At 35.5% G+C, this 22,975-nt stretch overlaps 1 protein-coding gene across 2 annotated transcripts in view; it reads right to left on the bottom strand.

The window, feature by feature from the left end:
* The window catches only part of LOC100645685 (lachesin), a 262,444-nt gene that overhangs the window by 8,926 nt on the left and 230,543 nt on the right, over positions 1 to 22,975 (bottom strand). The window contains exons 4-8 of one of the 2 annotated variants that reach the window (XM_003399751.4): positions 17,040 to 17,198; positions 12,151 to 12,279; positions 11,337 to 11,474; positions 7,081 to 7,230; positions 5,899 to 5,943 (exon numbers count right to left, since the gene is read on the bottom strand). In XM_003399751.4, coding sequence (XP_003399799.2) covers positions 5,899 to 5,943; positions 7,081 to 7,230; positions 11,337 to 11,474; positions 12,151 to 12,279; positions 17,040 to 17,198 — 621 coding nt within the window. The remainder of the gene's footprint in view (positions 1 to 5,898; positions 5,944 to 7,080; positions 7,231 to 11,336; positions 11,475 to 12,150; positions 12,280 to 17,039; positions 17,199 to 22,975) is intronic. The other variant, XM_012314688.3, reaches the window with a different exon arrangement.

Here is a 22,975-nt window from a genome sequence, read left to right as displayed (position 1 = left end):
TTCCGGAAGAAGCTATCGGAAGATGTTTACCGACGATGGTCTAGCATCGATCGCGGAATCGAAACTTGGCTTAGACATCGAACGTTTAATAGTTGAATACCAGCGCGTCACATTTCATTCTCGTGATTTTGTTCGTTGGTAATACTGCGATATTTGCTCTAAATCCCGAAGCAGGTACTCGCGCAGAGAAGAGTGGACAGAGTTCAATAAAGTTGACCTATGGCTCGAAACGGCTCTATAAATCTTCCATCGAACGCAACGTCGCCTCTCAATCTGTTAGCATCAAAATATTTTGCATATATCGATTTCCGGCCTTCGAGTGTACACGCAAATGCGGCTGGACACTGAGCCAATAATAAATCCTGGATTTTTCATTACAATAGAACAGAGAGAGAGAGAGAGAGAGAGAGAGTATTCATGAAATGGAAAAGCGAATGGTATCCCTTGTTGTTAAGAAGCATGCCTATTGAGTATTAAATTCAAATCGATCGAAGAAATTAATAGAGACGTCGACGCTAAAATTATTCTACCCGTGTTTTCTGTCCGTTGAAATTAATCATCCGAATATTGATAAAAGAATTTCAATCTTAACAAGTGATCGATCAAGTATAAATATCCAAAAAATATTCGTATAATTAATAGCATTACACTTTTTCGACCGATATACATAAATATATACGTGTATATACGCTTAGATAGTACACAATTTACAGGCAAATACAGAATGTTGACTAAATCTAATAATTTAGTAATAAATTTACATCGATTTACGATGGATTACAACTTGAATATTAACTAGGAAAAACAATGAGCTTTTACTCCCTGTGTAATTATATCAAATAGCGTTCTCAAGAGGTTATTTAAACATACCCGAATTATAAATCATCCAGCAGCTACGAGATTATGAAAATGAAGAAATCCTTCCATTGTTCATTTTTCAAAGAAAATCCCTGAGAAAATGTAAATGTGGTATAAATGAAAAGAAGCTCCGTACGGAACTGGTTCAAAGGGAAAGAAGATAATAGACATAAAGGTATATCGGATGATATAGCTGAGGTGGGGTTGCATATGTGTGTGTGTGTGTGTGTGTGTGTGTGTGTGTGTGTGTGTATACATATATATAGATATAAATATATATGAAAGAAATATTATAAATTTGTGTAAATTTAAATGTACAAAAGTGCATAGAATGCGTAGTAATATATAATGACAATAATATACAATACTATATAAAGTATCCAAGGTAAGATTTTTTATAATATTTAGAGACTAAAACTAATCTGCGCTTGGATTTTATTATTTTTTAATCGATCGCGTTCGTAAAACTATGTATTTGCGGGAACATCCGCAGCCTAGTAATAATATAACATTCGTAATAAAATACGACTCCAACTATGATGGAACGTACGATGAAAAGTTGAAGCACGCGCGAACTATTCTAACGAGTCGGAAATTTTTGTGTTCGCGTTATATACAAAATAAAAATTCCAAAATATTTTAATTTCAAATATTTAATACGAGCTATTACCGTTATACGTACAGTGATTATTTTTACATCTTTCAATTAGAAATATTTTTCTTGATGTTTTCGATATTGATTAGAACGATATTTGAAATATTCGAAAATCAAACGTAAAGGTCAGTTTCGTGAGATTTATTTGTACAAAGTAGAATCTCACGTTCTGTATGAACTGTTAAAATACTATGATACGATACAATCTCGATTTGTAGGGTATAATTTTTAATACCGTTATCTATAGTATTTCTTTGTACGATCAAAATGTTACGCAGTCATACTTCGTCGTATTTGCGCACAATTATATTTCTTTGGAATATTCCGGTATTACGATGTGCTGAGAAAAATATTCTCTGCAAGAGGTAGTTTAAAAAACACGGCCGAATTTAGTTGCTCCGGATAGAATAACGTTGTCCAATGTTGTTTAGAAACTAGCGATAGAACGGGCAACTATTCATACGCATTGTTCAAGCTGACGACTATTGACACTATTGACAATAATTCGTTGGAAATATCAAAACGGTCGCGATTTACGAATATTTCAGTTACATAAAAGTGTAGTTCATCCGTTCGACGCAAGTTTTATTATTATCGAGAAATGAACGAACACCTTTTACCAAAATGTTCGATATTAGTTGAAACGGTATATTTGAAATATTTAAAACCGATCTCGCAAGTTTTATTACTATTTAATACAGCTACGTGCTATATGTTAACTTCAGGCAAGGTACACGTATAAAAAGTTATTGTTAGATTTTTCTAAAAGAACGCTACAGATCGAAATATACAGAAATATGTATACTACGGATAGGTTAAAAAAGCGAAAGAAAGAAATTCTTCCATCGATTATTTTATTCTTCGTTTACGATTGAACTTTCGCGATCGTACGAAATTAATCCAATTTTTTCTCTATCCCATGAATTTCGAACAATACATAGCATTTTACTTTAAACGCTGCGCGAATTCTAGTAATAGCGTTGGAATTATTTATTAGAGGGAAAATTGAGAAAATTGATTATATCGTGACTTTTTCAACATCGAATATTCACAGGATATATTTTAAATGTAAATATAAAAACGGTATAATAGAGAGAATCGACGTTTTATCGAAAAGTGTAAAACTTGGACGAAGAAGCTATTATAAACCACGTAAGAATTTATAATTCATATGAGATAGAACGTTGAATATTCGTAGGATTTTCGGAAATTTGCGCGTGTATTGAAAAACGAACTGGAAGTTTAGCAAAAGCCTGGCATTCTGCTCGTAGGGAAAAGGGTTTGATGAACAAGGTGTAAGTTCAAAATGGCATTCAACCGTGGCTTTTTATAGAGGCGTTCTTCTAAACGTCTAGCTCCTCTGAAACGGGTTCTATCGACTTTTGTACGTCTTTTTCGCAACCAGCTGCCTGTCGAAAGCAAATGAGATGGTGAGCTTGTAAATCTGACACGGCGGTTCCTATTCATTCACGATTTCACGCAGAAATGGTTCCGTCTCGACTTGAAAAACGAGCGTCGTGATCATGTTGAACCTGAACTGTCCTTGGAGAGACTTTCGAGAGTTACGCGTATAGATCTCGGGGAATTTTTCGCAGCAAAACCCGACTTTGCCAACGTTTGTATTTCGGAGACACTTAACGCGTAAACAGCAAGTAAAATAATTTTTAAGGTGGGTCTATACCAGGTTCGTCCAAGTCTCCTGCCATTTTTATGTTATATATAAAATTTCGTCACATAGTTTCGTAATGATTTCAGGTTCAAATACAATGATTGCAAATACAAGATGACGCATTTTGCTATAGAACAGTTGAGCGATGAAATTTGCGAAGAAGCGACGATACTTTCATCGTTGAGATAGAGATATAGACTTAACCGCGATTTGTGGAAATCTCGTAACAGAAATGTAATTAGAATAAGGAAAATGACTGGTAATAGAATTTTTCGATCGATCTGATATATGAAAGAGGCGTTATATTTTGGTTCAAGCGTTACAACGCCGTACATTTGGAACGAAATAGGCGTATATCCGCAAAGTTGTGCTTCGTGGCTTTAAAGCAAACAATAGGGTCGAGATACAGCGATAGAGTGACCAAACAATATCGTGGGATTTATCCTTCGATAGCCTTAAACGGCCAATTCAATTTACACAGAGGATACTAGTAGGTTTTATACAGCTACGAAGGATACTGACATCGGACGGTATACCAACGGTTAACAAAATCGATATCGAAGGTGACGCCACTAGAGTACACGTTGGACGGATATAAAAGTGTCGATTTGTTTACCAGAAATCGACAAAGCTTAGTAACACGACTGCTAACTGACAAACAATCGTCGAACGGCATTCGACTATGGTCGAATAACCTCGTTTGTTTGCTTCCACGATAAATGAATCCGACGTAATCGAAACATATTTTAGAATTAAATCGGTAAGCGATGCGAATTAGATAAATGGTTTAACAGTTACGCATCGTGAAACGAAACGTAGCTACAACTGCTTCTCGCGAATATTTTATTCCATACCATAATCATATTATCAACCGTGATATAAGTAGTTTCACGCGAGTTACGAAAAAGATGTTGGTAATATTTATACATGCTGTCGTATGTTCGTCGCTGTATATCGCGTTAATCATAAAACATCAAAAACGCGTGGAAAGTTCAAAGTATTCGAGAAACTCGTAACAAAAATGTATTTACGCAAAAAGTATACTGATATTTTATCCAATGAAGTTGTCACCGTGTATACCGCGTTGTCACTGTGATATTACGCGAGACAAATACGAACGCTGAAATTCCTTTGATATCTTTGTTCTTCTGCAAGCGTTCGATCAACGTCAAACGCGAAGAAATAAACAAACAGAAAAAAGACATTTAACCGAGTTACTCGGTTCATTGGAGTTGGTGAAAAAACGAAATGTTAGCGCGCTGTGCATGGTAAACGTAATAAAGTTGGGTCGACAAAGTTCGGACAATTTCGGACCAGTTATTACCTTACAAAACTAATCCACGTGGATTCGATCCACATTACCGCTGGTGATGCTATCCTGTGGTTCATCAGAGGAAAGGCAATTTTATTTTCGAAACTGACACGCGATTATCCCAGGGCGAAATAAGCTTTGATGGGGGCCACGTCGGTGAAAGCAAGGGACTCGTGTCTAGCTTTTGTAGAGGTTGCGATTCAAGAGAATATCCGTTGAGTGGATTGGCATGCACAAACCAGACACTCGATCTAATTAATCAGCGACCCGTTATTTCATCGCAAGTACGTTACGCTGCATCATTCGGAAAGTACTACTCGACACAAAGCGAGCAATAACATAGCGAGCGATTTCTGGCTTGCGTGTCGAGCATAAAAAATAAAGCACCATCGCCGACGATCTGGATTCCCTGAGACTGACAAAAAAAGAAAAAAAAAAAAGAAAAGAAAAGAGAAAAGAGAAAAAAGAAAAGAAAAAAAAGAACAAAATAAAACAAAAAGAAAGAAAAAGGAAAAAAAAAGCAAAATACCGAACGGAATAACAAGTAGATTTCGAAATCGTTAATCCACCGAGTGTTGCCTTCCGTGATAAAAATGCAATATTGTTTGGAAAATGTATGGTGCGTGGAAAGTCATGCGACAAAAGGGATATCGAAATATAAGATACACGTACGTGTCTTTTCTATTATAACGAAATCGAAAACCTCCGCATTTTTAAAGCTAGCAGTTCCATGTCCGAAGCAAATTTTAACGAAATAACTGACTTCATTCTCTATCCAATAAACATCGTTTATAGCAACATTTTGAACCAATTATATATTTTAATCGATTGTAACGCGAGAACGGTAAAATCACTGTATTTGAGCAAAAAATTACCGAGCTTGTTGGAAGAGTTCGCGAAGTAACAATTTATTGGAATTTTAATATTACCAGAGATTGGTGATAAGAAATCCCATTTGCGTTTCAAATTGTGTCGTGATTATGTTTGAACCAACCAATGCATTAACACCACTCCAAATTGATTCTATTCCCTAACCAACTATTTGGATTACTGATAATTTGTTCCTGATTTAAAGGCATGTTTGTACGTGTACGTGTATTAATATAGCGAGGCTAATGCTCGGAAATAGTTCGAGTAATTAATAAACGTAACGTTTAGTGGCACGTTTATTAAGTTATATAAACTTTGAATAAAATTTCGCCGAGATAAATTTTTCTAAATCGATTTGGTGGCAAATTTGCAGCAAGGGTAATTTTTAAATGTATATCGCATACATTTAGAATCGTCGCTGGATCTGTGTAAAAAACTACTTCGATCTTATTATCGTACTATCTCACAAACTATGATTCTCGAGTGAATAATATTCGTGGCGAAGAAAAATAAAATGTAAACTAGGTAAATTACCTTTGTATTTTGTATTACTACCAGTAGAGTTCGAAGATGTTATTGCTAAAACATATAGAAAGCATACATTATAATTATTTTATTAAATTATTTATACTAAAAAAAATATATATAGAACCAGATACGGCGATTAAATCAGACGAAACCTCTTATTGCTAGATACATATATGACTATAAATTGGTTATTTAGAATATGTACATTAAGATATTCGGATGCTAATATTTTAAGGCGTAACGAGTATAAACAAGAACGGAGAATTTTATAAAAACATACAAGATTCGATATTTAGAGAATAGAATTTTATTGTATAAACGTTATACGTTGTCGTTGTATAAATAAATTCGGAAGATTTTATCTCTTTCCGTAGAATTTAAAGGTCTACGACTAAAACTACGACTTTAAACAAAAAGAGCTATTTGTCGCGATAGGATACGAATATTATAAAATAACGATATAAAATATAAAAGATCGTATCATATTCTTCGATATCAACTGACTAAACGATATGTACTGGATGATCGGAAATGAAGTTTCACGACCGTCGGATCGATGGAGAACAGTTTCAACGGTATAATTCTGTAATTTCTAATAAAAAGCACGATAACTTTAAAATTGTAGTAAAAAAAGATAAAATTTGTTATCGTGATATTACGATGAAGTAATGAAATCTGCTTTTTAGAAGAAACGTGTTGAGAACACGGAGAGATTATTCTGATAAAATTTTATATCACGACAAAGCTACCGTTACGAGGTATTTAAAGAGTTTAACAAAAGGCTTCAACTAGGAAGTAATTTTCGATGAGTTTCCTTAAGCGTGGTTGTTTTAACGAGATGAGCCGCCCGCTCGTCTTACTATAGGCTAAAAAATCGCCTGCAAAATCCAGAAAATTTTATCGACATTTTTCATTCATATACGATTTAAGATTGAAATAATTTTCTACCTTCTCTTTTAAAATCGCTTCGAAAGATCGCTTCTAAAGATCGCTTCTATTTGTAAAAATAATGTGACCCTTTCGTCGTTTTAAAAAATATAGTCGCCGAAAGGAAATTAAAGCGCCGTTGAGACGATACGCATTTTTAAATAAAGATTTGTTGCAAGTTCCGTGAAATCTTGTTTCAGTATGCAGGCAGTGTACAGGTAGTGTTATAGGAACGTTGGAAAAATACTTAATTATACTCACGATAAACTTTGATGGTGCCATCGGTGTCTCCTAATGCATTTCTAGAGACACACTTGTACGATCCAAAATCGGACGGACTGACGGAACTTATCGTTAATTTCATATGAACTTTATACGCGTTGTCCAATAGTATAGGCTCGTATTTCCCTCCTGAAAGAAATTATAATCCTGTCAATTAACGAATCGACGTCGACATTAATTACTATTGAAATTATATCGCTTTATTATTTTGATACGTTATTAAAATAGAAGTCTACGTACACCTGACGCGCATGTTATCTTTCATTCGGCATTAAATAAAGAATATATTAATAAATTTTATTCGAAGGAATATTTATTCAGTACTTATGCAAAACTTTATTGCAGTTTAATGAAACATATTTCCTGATGTATTGTATTAAAATTTGAAATTGCAATATTTTGCGAATCGTATAAAATATTTTACAAAATATTACATAAATATCGAAATTCCGATTACGACCGCTATTACATCTAAAATTATCAAATCGGATAGATAGTTTTATTACACATAAATCGATATATTAATTAGGATAAAGTAAAGTAGGGTAACAATTACATACATGTATGAAAACACTTAGATCACTTAGGGATCAAGTTAAATACGTACATATCAACAAAACACGATTAAATGGAATAAAATTTGTAATTTGCTTTAACGAGATAACTATCGCGCGTCGGAACCGAATTTAGTAAAATGTCGATAATATTGTAAAACTCGTCCGAATACCTTATCTCTACGATGATAATAAATCATCGAGCATTTGAATTTCATGAAAAAAGTGTCCATATCGAATTTGTCACGTTGCTTTACGATTTCGAATCGAAGCGATTCAAATTACCTTCAATAACGTAGTATGTTAGACGATCGTTTTTTTAATAAGCAAATTTTTAATAAGCAAAATCTGGTGTATCGTCTTGTGGAACGGCGAGTGTCTAACGAGTATTTCACCGCCGTGTATCAAACATGTTCGGTTGCAATTAAAAGCTTTCGTTTTTTTTTTTTTTTTTTTTTGCGAAACAACCCGTTTAGATTTCTAGGCGGTCATGAAATAAAACATCTACGCGCCGTAATTTACAGAGAAAAGTTCAGTTCTTTAATTGATGGGCGCTAAAACGATGGAAAAGCGAAATGTATTTAAACGACTGATATTTTTTGCCGTTTGGCACCGCTTATAAAAACTGTTTACAGGATAGTTATCTCGCGCATTTACAGCGTAGCAGTTTCTTTAAGTCGTGAAAACAGCATAGTAAAATTGAAAGAAATTTAATAGCGGATTATGCTTTGTACATTTCGTTCGTTACTCTATATTTTCCTTAATTTGTGCTTTCATTTTCGTTCTACGCAGTTAGGCGCGATCGTGTGTTCCTTTCCCTTATATCATTACGTTCGATAGTAAACATTGTCGGCATAATTTAGAGGAATTTCTACTTATACCTAATATTCTATATATTTTCGTATCGTTGTCGGGGCAAGGTACTGACTGTATGTACTGTACGTAGACCATCGTGCGATGAATTTAAAAAGCTCGCAATGTTGCAATTACGAGAAAGTATAAAAAAAATAAGTCAGTTTATAAATCGTATCATGGATTATCATCGTAATCACGTGGTCGTCTTAAAATGACGACAAGTCGTGACGATCGATCTTATAGATAACAAATAACTCTTCGTTGGCCGTTTTTTTACGGAAATGGTCGTGTACCGTGCAAAACGAGTATAGAAATTTCAGCGTCTTTCGAACGAACGTCACAATAGTTCAATCAGTTTGAAAGATGGGCCAGCTTATTTTAGTATTCGTCGTGCAGCAGTCTAAGTTAACGTGATTTCTGTTTAGATCGACACCATTCAGAGACGTTTCCGTTCTCCGACTCGTAAGATTCGAGATTCTATCGAACGATGGTAGCTATCTTACGCGAATAGAAAGGCTACGTGGATGCAAAGCGAAATAATGAAAGGAAAGTACGATTGCGAGGTGAATAACTACCGGCAATGTCCACGATTTAGTTTCGAATGGTTAAAAACAGTTTGCTATTTGGCAATCTCTTTGAGAATCTCGAATGAATTTTACGTTTACCGAGCCGGATAACCGAATTTTACGATCGCAATGACGATGCCTCGATCCATGCTTCGATAAGCACGAACGATCATTTTCCGAGAATAAGCTAAATATTTTCTGCCAACTAATGATTATTATCGTCGTTCGCATTCGAATCGTCGTTGTAGCGTCAATTTTCGTCCGTATAAAGAACAAGTAGAACGAAAATCGACGAGATGCTACGGAAAAGTTACATGGAAAGCTGTAGATACAAATTTTAAAGCGCAATTGATAGAAATAAAAGGAAAGAAACGAACTTCTTATTCGTTTCAATGGTAAGTTTCAAGATAAAATATCGATCGAAGCTGCGATTACAGCGAGAAGCGTTTAGCCTTTTGGAATATTTCGATTTTTGAATTATTTGATATACGAAGCTCCTATGTTTGAAATTCACATTTGCGCGAGAAAATATTAAGCAAGGAGTAAATGTACATTGACAAAAATTGCTCGTACTTGAATTGTATCGAATCTCTGTGCTTAAATCTCTTGATCTTTTATCCTTGGTTCTCCATCGATTTTAAAAAATGCGCAGTAAAAAAAAAAAAAAAGAAAAAGAAAGAAAGATATGACGCATCATCGAGCATAACGACGGTGGAAATTGTGTAGCAACCAGATTGTGGCATGAAAATTCACGTTGCAAGTATTATTATTGCCTTCGATACAGATGCAAATATCAACAAGGTTATCGACGTAATAACGACAGCGGAAAAGGCCACACGTTGACGTTTCGGTCTTCGTATACATACACGCATCCTCGACTCTTCTCATAAATGCCAGATGAAATCACGTTATACTTCTAACGTCCTGCTTCGACTCTCTTATGCATTATTCAAGAGCTAATTCTGTTCGAACAACCGACCGAAAGCTAAATCAGACGAAACATATGGTTAGGCGCGTGATGTATCAATCGGATAAACGCATTAGACAGTCGATTCGGTTTTTCAATCGACGCATCGATCCATATACATGTAAAGAGCTTTCCAAGTCGATCGTAAAGTCGCAGAGAATATTTCAAAGTATTGGGAAATTATATGTAATCATTGCATAACAATCTACTAATAATATCAGCGAACGTACAAGTTGGAAATTATTGGTCATCTAGGCTTTTCAGTTACAATTTTCTAATTCTATATCGATGATCAAATCTCTGCTAATTCGTAGAATTTAATTTCTTTTATTACCAAGTTTATCGTCGTTATAGAACAAGATTGATCGATACTGATAGTTTGCAATACCGGCTAGTTGTAAATTTACGCTGATAATATTATTTGAATTGTGCAAGTTAGGGCCCATGTACATACCTGCATATACAATAAATAACAAAAACATAGACCGACGGCTACGATGTACAGAGCATAGATTGTTTATCCAAATTTCTTTCATCAAAAACCATGATATTAACATGTTTTTTGAAGTCGACACATTCGTAAGATTCGGTTTTTATTTCATAATACTTGTCTCGTGTTTATCGTAGCCGACATAGATCGACTCTCGTTAATACCGAAATTCTAGCAAAACCAACGGTTCAAAACATTCAGAGTATACTGCAAAAATACAAAAAAAAATTGGCGTAATTCAAATGGACGACCGAAAGGTCGATCGAGTATCTGACGATGGAAGTGGCAATTGAAAGAAAATAAATTCGGCCAGCACGGAGGTTGCTGACGCACGACCTTACACACAGTTAGGAAAGGATGGACTTGCAAAATATATTTGACGGAAACCACTAAACGAGCGGAGATCGTGATACGAGGAAAATACGAGGATCTGAAAGGAAAGGAAAGGATCGATGAAGAGTACTAAAGCTGCCTTTTATAGCTGCCCTGACATAAAGCGAAGCTGAACGTTTATATTCGCGCTTCCTTCCACGCGTGTTTATGCGTTTGGTACGGAGCTTTCGTTATTCAAAGGTCTCGTTACAACCAATTACTCTCTTTTCTTTCTTTTTTTTCTTCTGCTTCTGCTTCTTCTTCTTCTTCTTCTTCTTCTTTTTCTTCTTCTTTTTCCTTGGAAGATAAATGCAAAAAGAGTGTACGCGGATACGCGATTACACCTTGGAAACAGCAGGTTGAAGGCTATCGGAAGTTTTGCATAAACGACTGCTGGAGAAAATAAACGGTGAATCATTGTTTTAATCTACCTTGCGGAACTATCTCGTCCTTATCTCTTGTCCAATAATTGATGGATTTAGGATAAGCCTCCGAGTGGCACTCCAGAGTCAACTGTTGTCCCTCCTGAGCGCCCACCAATTGATTCTGCACCGAAATCATGGGTGGAACTGGAAGAAGAAAGACAGATCTCCCCATTGCGTAAATAAACGTTTGTTTTTCCGTTCGTGTTCGCTTAGCTTTTGCATTTTATCGCCGTGGCTGATAAATTGCGGACGAATAATGAAAAGCACGATAGAACGACTTGATTCAAGATTCTTCGCTAATTAATCATGTCCAAAATAGAGAATAAGAGTTTGAGAAGGTTCCCTTTAAATTCTTTCGCTATATGATATCGAAATTAATAATCCGTTAAGCGGACTGTCCCTGTTTGATATATACATACTTAATCGTGCAATTAAAAGATAATAAAGTCAAATTAATTTCGATCAAGTCGGTCTTAATCCTTGCAAATGTGTGTGTGTGTGTGTGTGTGTGTGTGTGTGTGTGTGTGTGTGTGTGTGTGTGTGGAACAAGTTAACTTTACGTGAAAAACACGTAAAAAGATAGATGGTTTCTAAGCAAAGAAATTATTGTATCCAAGAAATTAATTACGGCATTGCGTGATATATATATTGCATAAGTAGAGATAAAGATATTTTTATATTATATGGCACGCGTTTCTCGGCAAATAATTACTTATATTATATTGCATCGATGTACGTTGCTCGATGTATGCATATACGTCTTCCAATAGCGAAAGAATCAAAGGAGATTTTAAGAAGGCTATTGGTAATATGTACTTACATTGAACAGTCAGCATAATTCTTTTACTAACTGATGGTGGCACGCCATTGGATGCGATGCAAAGGTAGAAGCCCATATGTAATCGATTTACTTTAGAAATATTAAAATTTGGTCCTTCGACACTCTGCACTGTAAAATAAATTTTAACGATAGTTAAGCTCGACTCGTTCAAGCTCACGCTTGGTGAGCGGTGTAAATCTAATATTTATATGGAAATTATCCGTTTTACGATATAACGTTTTCTAACGTTACTTAAAATTCAAATATTTTGAAATAAGCTGTCGTATAAAATTATATTTTATCCAATAAAAGTCAACATTGTTTTCGTCGTATCAAGTATTCGCACGTTTTTACGTATTAAAAAAACAAAAAATCCGAAATCTCGCATTGCCTTCGCGTTCTCATTTATACCATAAATTTGATAAAATGTTACTAATACGATTCTTCTTCTGTTTTTATCGTATGAAAAAAAGAACTGAAACCGACAATGCCCTATTCCCCGTAAGTTGGACGTTCAAAAATAATAAGTATCGCGGAAGCGAAAGGGTTGAAGGACGGAAGAAGGAGAAAAAAGTCGTCGATATCGGTAGAGATGAAATTATCCATGAAAATGTAGTAATATGGAAGTAGTGGCGGACGGTATTGCAAGTTGAAGTACCACTCCGTTCGTATTTTGTTGTTTTTGTTTTTATTCTTACAACAGTGTCTTGTTGGTAGAACATTCTGGAAAAATTTGATCGGAAAATGCTGGAACACAGTGTACACAGTATCTCTCGTTGAAATTGATATTTACGTACGCTATTTTCGATTAAACAGATTTCACATATAGAGTGGCGTGATACTGCTCGTTGAAGCTTCCTGAATGTACGCCTTTTTTTTCCGGGAAGTTTCGGTGAAGTTACACTTTCAGACAGTTTGGTATACGAGCATGAAGTTTTTGAAATGGGCTAGAACAACTTTTTCAGCGTCAGTATATTTCCCGGCAGTACTACCTGCAATACGATGAAAACTACGTCGAAATTTTCTCCTATAATTTGTTTTGCAAAGTAATCAAAAGCATAGCTGAGTTCACAAATTTTCTCCCCAATTTTAATATAATTTTTAAAGTCACATTTTTTTTTCTTTTTTTGCAATTTCACAGAGTATTAATTTTTATTCAAAGCGATAGATTACATCGAAAAGTGTAAATTGTATCGTGAATAATATACGTATATACGCATATCAAATGTCGAATGTTTTTAACGGAACGTCATCGAACGTAAAGTAGCGCAAAACTTCAAATTCGCAGTCAAACACTGAAAGGTTTTGGAAAATTCGTCCGTCTGAAAAAACAAACTTTTCTCTCAATCGCTTTGCATATGGTACAAATAGAATATATCATATAAATGTGTCGTATAAAGTCTAATTTAACGATATCTTGTGGATTATACCGTTTTGATAAACTTTTATTCGTGTATAGATTACATAAAAACGTAATAATTTAAATGTTTTTTACTGCCTAAACGAGGAATTTCTTCCATTTATCATTTAATACCTGATTACTCGATCTTTTTATTTGATGTTAGCCTATGTTCGTTTATCGATTTATATCGAATATATTATATCGTATAAAATTAATTTACTTCTTTGTTTCGCTATTTCTGCGTTCAGCAAAGTTGTTTCTTTGACGGAACGCGAACAATCGTTTAAAGTCTAAATCTCGCGTGTTGCGCTACTAGAAAATTAGTTTCGACAGCTATATAAAATGAAATTTTTCGTTCATATGGTCAAAGGCCAAACGGATATTTGCAGGAAACAGACAACCGGCAGTAACACGGTTTTGATGTTGTCTTGTCCAGCTACAGGTCGGCAAATTCAGTTTACTTATCCGAAAGTCTGGGTAGTCACGACGTACGTCGTGTAACCACGATTAAATCTAGCGGAATATTTGTGCCCAGCTAACAAACTGAACGACGTCAAATACGAAAGAACGAAAACTGCGCGAAACCTAACGAGTAACCAATTACCAGGCCAACCGTTCGTTACATTTCTTACAATACAAATCGCGATTAATCGGTCACGTGGCTTGCACGTTTAAAACGTTTTATTATTGAATTTCGTTTCGACGAAATTTCCAGAGCAATATCCGACTACGGTTTCCGAATTCGATTCATCCGAATTTGTCGACGATTGTTTACATAATTGCAGTTCGTATAGTAAAAATAGTGGCCGATTTTCTTCGTCACCTATCGTTTTTCGTTTACACGACAGCAGCTCACGTTCGGATAAGTGAATTAACCGGCATAAAATTTTAATTAATCCGGCATTAACTAAAATTTTGTTCCGATAAATGTCGTTCAAATGGATAAAGTTCTACTGTAAACACGCGTTATAATACAATATCGGATTTATTTAAATATTATAACGTCTGAAATTTTATGCAAACGATAGGTATGCGTTCTCTATCGTTCCATCTATCTGAAAATACGATGGCGATGTTATTGTTGGCAGATTATGAGATGTGGTGGAATATGGAACAAAGTGAAACAACAAAATAAAATAACAAAAAGGATAAAAGGGGCAGAAGCAAGAGAAGTTTTTTTAAAATCTAAAAGCGCACGAAACGATATAAAAACTTCTTTGCTATAAAACTTGATCAAGTATTTGTTTAAAAAATTTGTTGTAACAACGTTTCTGCGTTGGCGAGGTAAAAGTAAAGTAAACATTAACGAATTAAATGTAAAACATAAAATGTAAAATGTAAAGCGTAAAATGGAAAGTAAATTATAAAGTAAATAAGATGGAGGAAAATTACTTTTATTAAATTATTTTTATGAAACGAAAGCTTACGAAGTTATATATCATAACTTATTATTTAATTTAAATTATTAAAAATTAAAAACAACGTATTCTTTCTTTCGCTCTGTGTATCGTCCGAATGACGATAATGAGCCGAGAAAGAGTACCATTTATATACATTTATATAGATGGAACATCATTTATCTAAAAATAAAATAGATACGCGAAATGTTTAAATTTTCAATAAAAACTCTAAAGATTTTATATCGCTAACACAAATATAATGTCGCGAATAATATTGGATTCTTTTTGCGAAGTATCTATTACCGCTAGCAGCGTAACAGCGTAGAAAACAATATTTCACTTTGCCTCGGTGTTTCCCTTTGTCCCGGTTCTGTCTACTTTAGTTTTGAGCTAAATAAATAGTATCTTTAAACAACATTTACAGACCGACGTAAATAGCAAACAGCGTAAATATTGCGATAAAAGCTTTAAAACGATACGCGTGTTTATTTTACTTTTTACGAAGAACTCTGTTTCAATCGTCTCCCAATTAGATAGATTATGGAAACAAATCCTTCGTATAGCCAAATCTTCTATTGAAATCTTAGAGAATAAAATAATAGTATAGAGCCTTCGCTTTTGCGCTCTCGATCTTTGATCTCGTTGATAGCGAGCGATCTATCGTACGACGATCGAGATGGACCTTGATCTTCGAATTACAATAAGAAAGCAAATCGGTCGTAATTCGTTTTATCTTTGCAAGCAAAGAGGACGTAAGTCGTAGATAATAAAATAAAATTATCGCGTAATCTCTGATCGCCGTGTCGGTCGCTCAGAATATTCATCGATGAAATAAGTTGGAAAGGAGAAGGTATCTCTACCAAATATACGTTATACTGGATAAACATTATCGTCTTCGTTTATTTTGGAAGTTACTAGTACTTATCTCGTATTTTCATTTGAATAATTGAAATTATAGAAGCGAGTGTTTTGTTGCTTACGAATGAAATATTTGTCGCGTGTTTGATCAACGAAAGCGAGACATTTACGAGAAGCGAAGTTGATCGAATTCGCTTCTGACAGACTCGTATCGTCGATCGCTCGTTGATCGTCAGATCAAGATACGAAAGATGAAATTACATAGCGGGCAAGGTGATCGCGTTTAAACAAACGTCGGTCGCAACCCATTCGGTGTTTCATTGTCGGACGCGAAAGTCAGCCACGCGAAACTCAGTACGCATAGCAATCTGCCGGTGTTTGCCAATTTCAATGCAAATATAGCAGATCTTCCCCACCTATGCAAACGTATCACCAGCCTCTAACCTATTGGCCTTGCTCGAACGCGGTGTGTTTGCTCTCACTGGAGATTACAAGACTCGGTTACAGCGAATCTGGCGAATATGCTTCTGCAGCTTAACACCGATACTTGAAAATCTTCAGTTTGCTCGCTTCAGAGCGAAAGTTGTTACACGATTGCGCGATTACGCGATTACATGAAACGTAATGTTTGTAACGCGTACCGACACTCGAGGATAAGCGTAAACATTCGAGTATAATACACGATATCGCTGTCGCGCATATGTTGATGAATTTTGTAGGCGATGTAATCGAACGCGCAACTAAGTCGCAAAAATATTGGCTTTCGAATAATTAAATCGAACGGAACAACCGACGATAGATGGCGAGTTTTATCGTTAACGATAGATTCTCGCTTTCATAGCATCCTTCCTTTTTCTTTATCAGAGAGTCAATTTCTGTCAATTTCTCCGCGAACAGATTATTGTGCAGAACACTGTGCATTCTTTGTTACGACTTTTCGAAACTTTGTTTCAACGGTTTTAAAAAATTAATAAACGACAGAGTAGAGAAAGTAAAGTAAAGTAAAGTAGAGTAGAGTAGAGAAAGAATTATGAAAATTGTTGGAAATTGTGAGCTTTTTAACGATCAAGATATTATCGATGTTACGAAGAAACAGAGAAAACTGTATCGATCTTCCATTTGTCGTATCATTTACGATATTACTTTTGTTCATGGATGAATTTGAAACTATTTGAAATGTGTTTTTCGAATTATTGGTAAACGTAAACTCTGGTAAGAATTAAACCGACCTTTTCGTCCATTTGCCAAGGGTATTAATTGGCCATCCTCGCGTCGCCAGGTGATGTTAGGTCCCGGTGATCCCGTCGCCTCGCAGTGCAAAGTCACTTTACTGCCTTCTGGTACCACCATGTCTGTGCTCGTTGAATAGTCCAGAATATTCGGAGGAACTTGAAAAAATAAAGCGATACTATTATATCTGCATCGTATGATACAAATTATGGGACACTTAAAATACTTTATCGAATATCGAAATGATCGTGGCGAATGCGAAGAAAAATCCTCGGCTTAGAGCGATATACACGATATATAACGATACACACGTACAATTATTGGAAGAAGCAATTTAGAACGTTCATCCAACAATATCGAACATTTAATACGTTGCGCGTTATAACTAATACTAGGAATTTACAAACTGAGATATAGAGATAATAGTACTTTTGTTATACTTTCCGATTTATATCGATAATGATTATTTAAAGAAAACTTTTAACTCTTTCCTTCGACTCTCTGAACGAATAATTTATTTTGGGACAGAGAAACGACACGATGTAAACAGTAAAATAATAGTTTCTAATAAATTAATAGTTAATAATCGATTTTGTGAAACCTTCGGGAGAGCTACAAAGAAGGAAAACAAAAGTTTTACGAATAGATCGATGTTATCGCTTTCAACATTGATTCGAAGATCTCGTATTATATTAAACGTTCTATCGACATATCGATACATTCTCTGCACGATCGATCGATCCGCTATTTTTAATAATAATACGCGCGTTAAATGCGACGATAACTTGGAAATCTTTTGACTTTGAAATAGCTCCCGCGCTTATAATATCCTAGCTTCTCTCTAGTTGCAAAATACGTCTGACAATAAACGATCCGTTTCCCTTTGCGACCTATTTCTCACCTAATGCTACGCATTATATATCCCTCTTTTCCACTCTGACAACTTACACGTTGCCAAGTCATATCCTGTTTCCAGTGCGCGTCATATCACAAATTGCGTCGAAGAAAAAATTTCCCCGATTAACCGAAGATTATAGTTTTGTCGCTAATTTTGTTTCAGCCCCTTGAATTATATGGCAATCTATTTCCCCTGAAAAGATAAAAGACTAACTTTTCTTAGAAAAATGTATTCGCTAGTCGGATATGGCAATAAAATAATTTTATATACATATAGAAGATGATGTGAAAGTTGTAGGTTTACTCGATATAAACTAAACCGGATAACATTTAACCCAGTATCTTATGAATTTCAATACATTTTCTACACACTGGATGAAACAACGATGAAATTGTTGCGCAGCAAGAGTCAAGTTTAACGAATTTTAATTTCCATATCTTTTTCTGTAACAGCCGCCTGATTTGTTCACGCAATTGGGGTATTTTACAGAATCCACGACTTTATTACGTATTTATTATTTTATCATTTAAATTAAAATTGCTTATATCTATATCATTAACGTAAAAAGGGTGTTAGATTTTTGACACGGTTTACGATGTTGTCGGGATCATGGATATTTTTGTGCGTTGATTCGATACCGTGCGTGGACGGCACTTAGTATCGTTGAGGGTTTTTTTTAGAGTTTCGCGCCCAGCTCTCAATCCCTTGATTATGTATGCATCATAAAGCAGAAATTCCAAAGGGTCAGTTTGTAACGGTAAAAGTTTGGAGGATTTCTCCGCCGCGATGTCGCTAAAAAGTAGCCGCCATTCATCGCCGCGGAAAATTCCCTCCCTCCCTCTCCTAGATAGGAGCTCGTGGAAAGGGAGAAAGCGACCTATACAAGACGCGCTGATTGGTAATTTGATTTCGCGAAAACTAGCCAATCAACGTGTATTAATAATTAATAAGGCAACGTGAAGCGGAACGAGAACTTGTCGGGACAGAGAGAAACAAAGCTGTGCGATATAAAACATTTATAGAAAATTCTCCGTGATGATATCATTCGACGAAGATATTAAGAAGAATGCATTTTTCCGCGTGTACATAGATTTGTATCGACGATAACGTTGCACGAAAAACATTTATCTTCTTGTACAAGATAATCCGAGGAAAAAATACGTTTACATCGTAATAAAAAGTTTTAATAAAAATGTATAATTAATTTCTAATAATTAATAGCAGAAGTTTCACCTAAATTTGAAAACAACGATTGTCTCTAACAAATGTGTATGTTTCAAGAGGTTAATAATTAAAAGTTACGTTTGACCGATAAAAATAAATGTATCGTATTTATCCTGGTTATGTTAAAATTTGTAAAAGTTTAAAATAATTTAGAACAACTAGTTAAAAACGTCGGGTTTAAAATTATTTTGTTTATTCGCAGCGAGTATCGTTTGTATGTTCGTGGAACGGAAAATTGTCATCACCGTGATATTCGCGACAAAAGAAATCGGAATTTCGGTCAAAGGGTAAGCATACAACGCGCGCGCGCGCGCGCACACAAGGCTTCTTGGAATATTCGTGCTATTCGAACTGGCGTATCCTTTTAAATCTACGTGCAGACGTATATCCAAGATAAGAAGTATGAACTTGCGATTACGTTTGCTTCGTAATTCGGTTTCCAACAGTCACGATACCTATAGAAACGTAGCAAATTTCATTTAGAATCGTACGATTCGTAGATCTATGGAACAGCTGCGAGTTTATCACTTAAACGAATAAATTTCTTTCGTATTACGGAAGCTACTTTTGTCTCGATGCTCGTAATTTCGGCTGCAGAGAATTCAGATTTATTAGCATCGCTATCTTAATTTCAAGTAGTCGTAAATTATTCTTTATAATTCCGAGCCATGATTCTACCATCGCATTCCACGTCTCCACCTTTGTCGAGTATCGACATTGTGCCGGAGAGAACGTTTGATACTTTTACAAGCGCAAAGTTTCTAGCTTTGTATCGTACATTTTGTATCGTTTCTCGTAACGGGGTCAGCAGGTGTTTTACGGAAATAAAATTGCAACCTGTTTTCAGTTTACGAAACATAAATTCAGATTTATCAGTGGTAATGATCTGTTACGTCGGATCATAAACATACGTGTCTACGTGATTCGTTTTACGATATTGGACGATGTATCGTCGGTAGTAAAACGTTTAGCATTATCGCAGTAATAGTAACGGTACTTGTGTATTTTACCAATTTATTTCATGGTTAAATAGATAACAATTTTTAGAATAATAGGACTCGTTTCGTGCACGAAGAAACATTCAAGGGAATATATGTTAAATTTATTATTTTTTTACAATTGCTCTTCTATAAACCGAATATTTTTTCGGTTGAGTGTATAAAAATATATACGAAGTGAGACCAGTAAATACGAACCTCCGGATATATGCGTATAAACGATAAATTCACAATTTTCAAAGATCGTATAACGAAGAAAACGTACGAAAATCGTTGCAAAAGGTACGAAATCGTCCGATCCACCGGTTATTTCTGCAAGTTGACATCACACTGACTCCGTGCCATCCAACGTCGCATTAGGTCATGCGTGACGTTTCGCATACAAGGGGATCTGAATCTCCATCGCCTCTGTTTTTGCGTGACTACGTGTTTGTATTTAATCGAGAATTATTAATTAATACTCGAGAGAATATTTTCTTTCCGCGTTTGAAGAGCCGTACAAGCGCGTTCATAAAATCGTAACACCTTTTAGCCTTGTATCTACGTAATCGTCATACATGCGGAGATTTGCTTGCTATTACGTAAATTTATGTGATTCATGTGTGTATCGCGTAAGGGGTGGGTTTATAAAGAAAAAGAAAAAGAAAAAAGAAAAAATATAGAAACGTAGAACTAGCAACTTGATACAGCACATTCCGAGGGAAGAGTAAATTTAAAAACGTATAGAAACGCGTAAAACTAGTAACTTGATACGGTACATGTCAAGGGAAGAATAAATCTAAAAATATAGAAGAGCGTAGAACTAGTAAGCTAATACAGCAAATTTCCGGAATAAGTTAGAAAAATAAATTGAAAGGATCAATTAAAATAAACATAAAGTATATGTATATATCGTATATTAAAGATTAATTATTTATAAAAATTTACCTTTAATATAATTCTGAGGTATTTAGAATTTATAATATCGCTAATATAATAGCGTTCATACAAGTAAGAAGGAAGCCATATAGAATAGTAAAATAGATTTTTATGAATTATTTATCAATTATATCTGGTGTCCATACAGACTGGTTGATGTTAATAATTATAATATTACAGCTATTATAATACAGCTTGATAACTTTAGTTTTTTACGTAATATTTAAACGAATAAACATGTCTCTGGTTATACGTTGATTAGGTATTACGTATTAGGTAAGCGTATTATATAGAGTAAAAATGAAAATTGTAAAGTCAATATCGCGCTGAAATACTATGATAAAGCGTAATCTTCGCTTTCTCGTTTCTTTTCATCGTCCGTCCACGTTATTATCGTGTCGTACTACTTGGCTAGACATCAATTTTGTTATCACCCAGCGGTACTGTTTAGCACAGGAGCGTCATAAGCTTCGAGCGAACACGTGTCAGCCTCGCTACGTAAAACGAAACACAACGAGATTCATAAAATGGACAAACGGGGAAATCAATCGGTGTTCCATTCGGTGGCCGGAAATTCGTGTTCGCGTGTACATACGGTCGGCGTTCCCGTATTTTCGAAGCAATAAATCTATCCCTCTCTCATTCGCATTCCGTTTACGGAACGAGTTTCACCGGTTGTCGTAACACTTAACGCAACAATAACGTGCCCCCGAGTTACACTCAACGCCGTCCACGCCGGCTAAGTATATCTGTTCACCCATAAATTCTACTACGTCGTACGCGCATTCGTTCATACAGCAGGTATATTACACGGACGGGAGTAAAATACACGGCGGATAACTCCGTGCATTCGCGTAAGCGAAGAGACCGTACGATACGCGTAATAAAGAGGAGAACGATAACGGTAACCGACGCAGCTACAACATCGATCTCCTCTGGCCTCGAGACTTCCAGTTCGGACAATTAAAATACGGCTCTTTTAACTTGACCTCCGTGTGTCTGCTGTCCAACAGGGTGACTCTTCAAACCCCAAACGCACCGTCCGTTTACTTTTGTCGACAACAGAAACGGACTTTGCATTTAGCTTGCCATTTGCGGAACCGAGAGTTCCTACGTTGGATCGTTTCCATGTACCGAACTTGTTCATAGACGGACGAGTCCTTTATGTCCTATCGTTTTTTTTTTTTTACATTTTTACGGAATTGTGTAGGATTCGGCGGTTCGTATTTTTTTGCCGGTGATTAACCACGTTGTGGTTAAATTAAACGAGATGCGTTTAAATTCTTTGGCGAACTTTACGAAGAAATATTTTTCTTTACTTTTATATCGCGTTATATGTACATAGAGCAGCGTATAGAGCAGCTTCTAGATAAAAATTTCAGGAAACCGAATAGGTGGCTGTTATTGGTAAACCGCGGGTATTTATGCAAATTCATATTTGTACGACTACAGCTAAACAGATGGAATCTAATTAATGTAATTGGAGATTTGTTTGACATACTAAATATAGCAATATAACGACGAGAACGATCGTTTCCAAGGAATTTAGAAGAAAACAACACACTTTGTCTATTATTATCGATTAAGCTGTGTATAGCTAGACGGATCGAGATAAAGAAACAAATGCGAATTAACGTAAAAATGAATTCACCGATTAACAATTTGAAAGCGGATTCAGCATTAAAAATGTAATACGTCGGAAGGTAATTTTCTCTGGGATCTATCCAAAGCGAAAGCGCACACTCGCGCGTATCATAGACGGGGATATACGGTATTATAAATACACGTGCATCGAGCAACTAGATATCTCGCTATCTTCTATTCGCCCATGTCGATTATAGACACGCTGACTCTCTCCTCCGTTCTTTCTTTCCAGCTTGCTTTTCCTCCCAGAGCG

This window comes from Bombus terrestris, chromosome 12 (genome assembly GCF_910591885.1).
Source record: "Bombus terrestris chromosome 12, iyBomTerr1.2, whole genome shotgun sequence".
Lineage (NCBI taxonomy): Eukaryota > Metazoa > Arthropoda > Insecta > Hymenoptera > Apidae > Bombus > Bombus terrestris.
The sequence above is the reverse complement of the archived record's forward strand: the minus strand, read 5'-3'. Positions and strand labels throughout refer to the sequence as shown.